General features: G+C 47.6%; 1 protein-coding gene across 1 annotated transcript; it reads left to right on the plus strand.

Annotated features, from left to right (window-relative positions):
- Positions 1–250: 250 nt before the first annotated feature.
- On the plus strand, positions 251–7,751 carry ESS2 (ess-2 spliceosome associated protein). The gene is made up of 10 exons (XM_085075896.1): positions 251–467; positions 796–964; positions 1,507–1,602; positions 1,929–2,095; positions 2,884–3,001; positions 3,316–3,449; positions 3,581–3,683; positions 4,607–4,716; positions 5,617–5,732; positions 6,285–7,751. Exons 1-10 carry the CDS (start codon positions 321–323, stop codon positions 6,568–6,570), a joined length of 1,446 nt encoding a protein of 481 aa, XP_084932022.1. The 5' UTR covers positions 251–320; the 3' UTR covers positions 6,571–7,751.
- Positions 7,752–9,007: the final 1,256 nt, after the last annotated feature.

Consider the following 9,007-nt stretch of genomic DNA (forward strand, 5'->3'; position numbering starts at 1 on the left):
CCCGTGTCTATCCCGGTTCCATCCCGTGTCTATCCCGGTTCCCATCCCGTGTCTATCCCGGCCCCATCCCGGTTCCCATCCCGTGTCTATCCCGGCCCCATCCCGGTTCCATCCCCACCCTCGGGCCGAGCTGCCGCCGCCGTCACGGCGCGGGAGCGAGCGGGTCTTCCGGGCCGGCAGGGGGCGCGCGCGGGCCCGCCGGGCAGGGGGGGCGAGCATTGCGACTCCCCGTGGCGCGTCCATGTGACGTCACCCCCGTCGCGTTCGCGGCGGCGAAGGAGGAGCAGGAGGCTCGGGAGGCTCGGCGCGGTTCTGAGGCGATGGAGGCGATACCGGTGCCCGCGGCCTCTCCCGCCGCCCTGGTGCCGGCTGCCGCCGCGGGCCCCGTCGCCGTGACGGGGAAGGAGGTGGTGTCGCCGGCCCCGAGGCAGCCGAAGAAGATCCTGGATGAGGAGGCCTATATCGAGGTAAGGCGGCGCGCCTGGGCCTCAGCCCGGGAGGCTCCGCTCCGCCGGTACCTTGGCCGAGCGCTTCCAGCGCGGCGGGGCCCGGCTGGGGTCCGCCTGTAGCGGGTTCGCCCGGGGCCGCTGCTTGCTGCAACCGCGGCTGCGGGTCGAGGTAGCTCTCGGGCCGCCCCTCGGGCTCTCGCCCCTCCTGCGGCCACAGCTGTCACCGCGCTGCCACCGGCCCAGTGCCCGGGGGCTGCCCGGTCCGCCTGTGGCTGTGCGCAGCTGGCCCGGAGGCGAGCCGGCACTCCAGGAGTCCCAGCGTGGCACTGAAGTTGTCTCTCTGTAGAGCTTAGAGAAAATCATCCAGCGAGACTTTTTTCCCGATGTGGAGAAGTTGCGAGCGCAGAAGGACTATCTGGAGGCTGAAGAAAATGGCGACTTGGAGAAAATGAGACAAATTGCTATCAAGTTTGGCTCTTCTTTGAACAAATCATCGAGGGACACCCCTGCACCATGTAAGAGCTGGCAGAAAGGGTTTGTATCTGATATTGCTGCTCTTCTTTATCTAACTTCATTCAGGCAATGCTGATCTTAAAGATCCGAGGTTGATGCTGCATGACAATTAAGTGTACTAGTTAGGGCAGTAGCCAGTGGCTGGTGGCTGATGCAGAATTTCTCTTTGATGGTGTCTTATAGCTCCTTAAGGGAAGGGTTTTGGAAAAAGCACCTTATGAATAACCATTCCTTATAGGCATCTTTTGCCAAGTTCCTGCTCCTGCTTGTTGGCAAAAGCAGGGGTTTGGGTGACAAATATACTGGGCTGTGGTTCTCCTGGGAATTTCTCCCAGCAGGAGAAGAATGTCTTAAATGAGGCCAAAATCTTGTTTGGAGGTTGAGACAGAATTAAATGGAAAATTTTGGAGTTTTTTCACAAGTTTTAAATTAAATTGGTGTTCTCCTGATATGCGTTCTGTGACTTGTTTGGCACCTGATCCTTACAGCAAGTCCTGTTGTGTGCTCCAGTAACCAAGTGAACTTTTTTTTATTTTTGTGGCAGATGTTACCCCAGCCACGTTTGAAACCCCTGAAGTGCACCCAGGTGGCCTTCCAGTGGGAAATAAATCCAAAGCTGGCATCAAGACTGCAGAGGAAGGTAGGAGAATTACGTTTCTCTAGCTGAATTCTTCAGCAACAGGGAAATAAAATGTTGGCTAGCAGCTAGCTATCTGTGCATTTTACCTCTAACATAAATTGCTATAAATGCCATAGAAGAGTTTTTGTGGAAGTTGGCTACAAGTGTTCAAAAAAAGATGTATTACTGTACCACTCTCTATGAATCTATTTCTTTGACCAAGCTTGGTGTTAGCTATTAGTGTTTCCATGGGAGGCTCACTGTCAGGAGGGTTAAGAGGTAGATGGAGTGCTCTCATGGAAAGGGAGGCATTAACCTTTCTCAGGCTTCTTCCCTTCTCTTGTTAGGAGAAGCAGAAAAAGAGGATAAAGATGCTCTTCCCAGTCTGGACACCTTCTTGGCAAAGCACACGAGTGAAGATAATGCTTCCTTTGAGCAGATCATGGAGGTGGCCAAAGAGAAGGAGAAAGTCAAGCACGCCTGGCTGTACAGCGCAGAGGAGGAGTACACCCGGGTAGGGAATTGACTCAGCTCTGTCTCTGCTCCTCCAGAGGGACACAGCAGGGAAATACCATTTCACTGTGTTTCTGCTAAGGCTCAGTTACCTGGGTCTTGTGACTGCTCTTTGCTTCCTTGTGCAGCCCTGCTTTTTCCCTTTCTGTCACACAAGAGCAATGCTGACTAAATTGCTGAGGATGTGTTTCTTCTGAAAGCTTTGAGACTGCAAAGCACTGCACAGAGTGCAGGTCCTGCAGTCCTTGGGCAGCCTCTTCCATAAGCAGTGACACCAGGGAGAGCAGCTGAGCACAGTTGTTTGTCCATCAGCCCTTGACTATTTGCAGTTAGATTGTCTATCTTATTTCAGTTCTCTTTTTGTGTTATCAGTAATAACCACTGAGCTGCTGAAGCACAGAACTGCATGAGCATGGCTGGCTGTGCTGCCTTCCTCAGCTGCCTGCAGGGGAGGTCCAGGAGCTGTTCTGGGCCTGCCTTGTCAGTCTTTAACCATCAGCACTGAGCAGCTGGCACAGATGTGTCATTGATGGTTGTGGGATGCAGTGCCTTTTAATGAAGTTTGGCACTGACATATGGGTGTTCACTGCTGGTGCTGTGAGGCAGTGTTATTGTTTTGTCCCAATTGTCCCTCAGAGTCTGTTACATGCCTGATGCAAAGGGCAGATGGCTGAGCCTGTGACTGAGCTCTCCAAGTTGTGTCTGCCTGAATAAAAGATTGCAGGAGGCTGCTTCAGACCTGATTCATTCTTTTTCATCTTTTAAAATTTTTTTCCATTGCCCTTCCAGCGACAAAACGAAAACCTGGCACTTCCTTCAGCTGAGCAGCAGGCTCTGGAGAACGTGAAGGCTGGACTGGATACCTGGGAATACACAGCCCGAAACACCCTCATGTATTATCCAACAGGTAAGCATTGGTTCTAGGTGGGTTGGCTCCAAACAGTGCTTACAGCATTTCTGTACACGACTGAGCAGCTCTTACAGGTAATGCTGTGGTTTTGCTTCTATGAAACTCAGATAGGTAAAGTTTTAAAAAGAGATCAATGAAGTTGTTTTTAAAAAGTGGGATTTTTTCTTCCCTTTTTTCTTACTCTCTTGGTCCAATCCATGCTTTTGGAAATGCAGTTTTCTTACTTGACTGTAAATATACAATTGATAATTTCTGTGAACCAGTGAAGTGGAGAAAAGAGCCCATTTTTAAAAGACATTTTGCTTTTCTAGGTGTACCTGATGAGAGTGATGTCTTTAAGAAGCCCAGGGAAGTTGTGCATCGAAACACCCGTTTTGTGAAGGACCCTTTTAGCCAAGCTGTGAGCAAATCACAGCTCCAACAAGCTGCAGCTCTCAATGCTCAGGTTAGATAATTTTACTTCTGACTAAAGCCTAGTTAGACTTTGCTCCCTGATATGATTCGTGCCCCAGGAGAGCTGGATGCAGCTGACTCACATCTTTCTCCACACGAATGGCACTGTCTTTTTTATTTCAGTACAAACAGGGCAAAGTGGGACCAGATGGGAAAGAACTGATACCCCAAGACTCTCCAAAAGTGAATGGATATGGATTTGTGGCTACCCCCTCTCCTGCCCCAGGTAAGAGGATTTTCTTGTTTCTTCTGTTTTGAGAGGACTACTACTGCACTTATTTTGATGCTCTGTTCAAGACTAGGATGTCATTAGTGTGTTAGGGAAGGAGGTAAAGCCTCTTGCCTTGTATGCCAGCTGGATGCAGGGCTTAAATCCTAGTCCAGTACACTGGTAGGAGAAGTCACACTGCACCAAGGGGCTCTGAGCAAGTTGCTGTGCCATTGTGCAGGAATCATCTAGCTACAGGTGCTTTCAGTTAGAACAACCTGATGGTTTTCCTTCAAGTTGAAACGTGGTATCTGAATTTGTAGCTGCTCTTTACCAGCCATGCTGTTCCCCTGTGCTTTTTGTGGTTATGCCAAAACTTGAACATACTGGGGCTTTCCCTCTGGAAAACCTGTAGGTGGCGTTTGGGGCACCTCCTTTCTCCAATATAAATGTGTTTTCCAAACCCTGAACACTGGGATTTTCTAGCCAGAGACTTAATCAGGCTCTTAGAATTCTTTCTACACCTGTTAGACAAGGTGCAGTCACTGTTTGGTACAGGCTGCCCCTGAAGTGATTGGAGGGTACATTTGGCTATTACATGTTTCTTAAATCCTCTGTCTGTTTTCTTATTTTTAAAGAGTTTTCCATGTTAAAGGAGTTTTCATACAGTGGCAGAGGGGAGGACTAGTGCTATAGAAGGAAAAATGACAGTGTCACTAATCAAAAGTTTAGCAAATTGAAAAATAAAGACATGGAAAAGACAGTGCTTGGTTGTTGTAACTGAGAGGGTGACACAGCTATAGGCAATCCTGTGAGTTTAAGGCTCCTGCATTTCCTAAGTTGCTTCTGTTTAATTTTGAGGTTGTTTTGTTTGGGTTTTTTTGTGGTTAATGAAAAATCAAATGTCTTGCATGGTCATGACTTTTTGAATTTGTTTTCAGGTGTGAATGAGTCTCCTTTTATGACATGGGGTGAAATTGAAAGCACCCCTTTGCGTCTGGAAGGGTCAGAAAGACCATATGTGGACAGAACACCTGGACCAGCTTTCAAGGTATTTCATGTCAGCATGACATTCTTTTCTTGGGGGGAAGAGCTGAGAAGGGAAAGGCAAGTGAGTAAGTAATAGATTACCATGGAGTGTGACACATCTCTGGGTGGTGTTCCCAGTCCTTGAGACTAATAATCTAGTTTGTGCTTGGAGGGTGGAGGTGGGCATGGATCCATATGAAATCTACTTGGTGGAGCTACCTGAGGTGGAGTACACACTGCTGGCAGGAGAATGAGATTCTGTATTTGATGGTGGGCCCAGGTGGAGGGGCTTTCAGAGGAAGCTGAAGACATGCTCGAATTTTCTTATTTTAATGTGTGAATAGGTGGAAATTTTAGGATTTCCCTCTGCCTTTATCTTCTGGCTGTCGCAGCCTGAGGCAGATGTGTCAATTGAGAGTAGAAAAGACACTCTGGCTTTGCTAATGGCACCTATCTCTGCATGCCACTTGTCTCCTGCTGGTGTCATTTAATGTGAGCTGAGACTCTCAGTTTAAGAAAGGTGTAATTTGCTGTATGTGCCTCTGTTTTGTCAGACTGCAAAGGCCTTGACTGGTTCTCCTGCTGTTTAGCAATGTGTGTGTATGCCTGAGAGCTGGCTGGCTACAGGCCAGGCAAGACACAGGTGACATTGTTTGTCTAGGAGAAGCAGCAGGAGGAAATGCCAGAGGTAATGGCTGCTTCCTTGGCTGGACTGGTTTTACCATTTATGTTACTTGCTAAGGCAGGTTGAAGGTCTCTGTGTCCTCTCTGGCTTTTATGCAGCGGCAGAGAGGTGTGGGCTGACCCCACTTCTCCCTGCTTTAGATCCCTGTACCCTGGAATCCAGCTGTGAAGGTGCTTTGACTCATTTTTGCAGCACTCTTGAGTGCCTTGGTGAGTGAACTGTGTGATGTATTTATAGATCCTGGAGCCTGGGCGCCGTGAGAGGTTAGGACTCAAGATGGCCAATGAAGTGGCAGCTAAGAACCGAGCAAAAAAGCAGGAGGCACTTCGAAAAGTGACAGAAAACTTGGCCAGGTGAGATTTCTGTTTTGACAGCAGACCTGGGGGGTGGGTATTATCTGATGAGATTTAAATCAGCACGTGTAGAAGGGGAGGAGTGATGGTAAGGAAGGATACTGGAAGCAGGAAGAGGTACATTCAGACTGAAAGTTTTTAGAAATGAAAAATTTAGAAATTCAAAATCTTAATTCCTGAGGTAAAATGGTTGGTGGCTGTCCCTGACACTCCTTGTCAGCATTACTGTTCTGCCCTCCAGCCACCCAGCGATGCCTCTGGATCAGTGTCTTGCCTCATTGCAAAGAGGAGACATGATAAGAGTTGCTTGGGTGGGTCACAGGGAGGACAGCATGGGCTCAAAGGAAAAATCAGGTTTGGAAGGGATGTAGGAGGATTCTCTGTCACTTGGCTCTCTAGAGAGACAGGCTGCCTTTACCTGCAGGCTGAATGACTTCTGCAGGCACTGGGTCTACTCTATGGGGGAACTCACGTAGGGAGGCAATAATGCTTTTCCTGATAAAGGCAGATTTTTTACTGTAAAATCTTTTAAAACTGTTTTTTCTATTTCAGCCTCACGCCAAAAGGACTAAGCCCAGCAATGTCACCAGCTTTGCAAAGACTTGTAAATAGGACTGCAAGTAAATACACAGACAAAGCCCTGCGAGCCAGCTACACTCCCTCCCCAGCCCACACAGGAACTCCTGGTTACAAGACCCCAGCCAGTGGGCCTCAAACCCCCCAGAGCACCCCACAGTCTAGGACAGTGTCTCACACACCAGTATCTCAGGATACTACATCCATCACGGACAATTTGCTGCAGCTTCCCAAAAGAAGAAAAGCATCTGATTTTTTCTGAACATTCCAATCCACCATCAAGGTGATAGTGATCTGGCTGTGCTCAGTGAACTGCAGACTGGTTACTGGAAACTGGGAAAATGGAGATGATTTCTTTAAGATATATTTCTGTTTTTAAGACAACCATGAATTTAAATTCATTTCTGTACAGCTATGTCTCTTAAGTGGGATAAACCTTTCTAAAAGGCTGAACTGGGCTTGGTTCCAGCATTTGAGTTTGTACTTTGCAGAAGAAGGGACATAAGTATATGTATACTGAGACATGACACAGAATTTTAGACAGGTTCTCTTCAACTTGAATTTAAACTGAAACAATTCACAGGTTTGACTAATTTTGCGGTGTTGTTAAAACCAGCATTCCTTAAGAGGACCCCATTTTCTCCTCCACTCCTTACACTTGCAGAAGAGGATTTGCCTTGCTGCTTTTGCTCAGGCTTTTCTTCCTGCAGGTTTTGGCCTTGCCCTGTTCTGCAGCTGGCTGAGGGAAGGGGCAAGATTTGTTTTTGTAGCTGCCCTGTGTGTGACTCCAGAGACTTGATGATCACGGTGCAGGGCCAGGGACAGTCCTGCATCATCCACCAGAATGCCAGTGCCATTCTGAAGGACAGAAATGGTACTTCTGGTAGCCACACTGGGGCTTTCATTTGGTGTTTCCCTCCCATTCTTTAAAACTTTTGGCTTTAGTTTTTAGAATTGGCCAAAAAAAAGGAGAAGCAGTTTTAACCACACATAGGCTCCACTCAGTGCTGTGGTTGCTGCAGTATGAGCTGACCTTTGTGTGTGGGATGAGCTCTTGTGTGGTGTGATCCATCCTGGAGAAGCACTGTGCACCTTTCAGGAGGAAGCAGGCGTAGCCAGCTGTGTTCACTTCTTGCACCACGCCTGAATACAAGACAGCATGTGTAACACTTGGCAGTGTTGCCATTTGCTACAGTCAGGTGATGTTTTACTGAGGGAACATCCATGGAAAGTCTTACCCAGCAACTTGAGGAGTGTCTGCAGCCTTCTCTCAGGTTTGGGGCGCTGAATGCTGTGTTTGTCTTGGTGGAGAGCTTCCTCTTGTGTGGTTTCCCCTGCCAGTTCCAAAGCTCGTGTCCCTGACTGTGAAAAACCCTTCCAAGGGCCTCAGTTTTTATAGTGCACCTTGTAAAAATAAATCGATCAACATGGCATTGTCAGGAATCATGACTCAAAAACTAGTACTTTTTGTCTTGCTGGTCCAGAAATGCTTGAAGGCTGTTTTTTCTTTAAGCAAAAAAATTATTCTCAGGTACTCATGAATTACTGCAAAAGGAGTGCATTTACTAAAGTTTCCATGCTTTCAGAGTTAAGGACTGAACTGGCCAAATATGAAGCAAGTTATTAGGTAATTTCAAATACTATTTATTTATTTCATAGTGAAATGCTTATCTCTGTTAAGCATAAGACCTCTCTGTTAGGTACACAGAGAGATGGTCAGGCCCTGCCATGCAGTTTGGGTCACTGAGGAGACCAGGAGCAAGGATGCTCCCTAGATGTGGAATTCCTGCCCATTTGTGGGTACAGAAGCTCCTCTGAGTCTGGGATGCACAGAAAGACTGAGCAGCATTCCAGGGACTATGGATGGGGTGTACACATGCATCAGGAGTGGGATGTGGCATCTCTCTGCTACAGCATTTCAAACTGACTGTGCTCATATACATATCTATGAGCTGGAATAATAGCTTGTATAGCTGTAGTAATAGAGAGGGGAATGTGATATCTGAGGGTGGTTAGTTCCACATTGTGCAATTCATGCTTAAAAGCAGATTGCATGAAATATTCTGTGGATGGTGTTGGTTTTGTGTTTGCCCTTGAGTGAATTAACTTCGACAGCCATACTAAAATCACAGTCTTGATTCTGCCACCCTGACTGGCCTTCACATGTTTGTTGGAAATGTAATTTATTTTCAGTTACATGCTGTAAAACTGGATCTGTTGAAAGGGCTGTAGTGCTCTTCAGATTGGCTGTTTCTGTAATGCCTGCTGTAATGTCTGTTCCCTGCTTCCTGCTGCAGTTCAGCCCCTGCTATCTGTAATTAGGGAACCAGTAAATTCTTCATTGCCAGATATTTCTGCTGCTGTAGCAGTGGCAGATAATGTGCCTTACAGGGCCAAATCCAGTGTGAAAAACATCTTGGTTCTTGATGACTTGTGATTTTTTTTTCTCCCATTTTCAGCAGGTTATTTTTCTTTTGCTGTTGCAGTATATCTGCATTTTCCTATGTGCAAGGCCCAAGCATGCCTGCTCCCTCAGCCACAATAGCACCTGAAGCTCTCCTAACACTGCACAGGGGGCTGGCAGTGAGCAGTGGTGGCCCCAGGCCTCTCCTGGGTGGCCAGGCTGGCTGTGGTGGTTACTGGATGCTTGGAAGTCATGGTGGACCTATGTCTATGTGGTGTGGCACAGGGCTGGAGAA

The sequence above is a fragment of the Lichenostomus cassidix genome, chromosome 15 (assembly GCF_008360975.1).
Source record: "Lichenostomus cassidix isolate B80296 chromosome 15, HeHo_3.0, whole genome shotgun sequence".
Classification (NCBI taxonomy): domain Eukaryota; kingdom Metazoa; phylum Chordata; class Aves; order Passeriformes; family Meliphagidae; genus Lichenostomus; species Lichenostomus cassidix.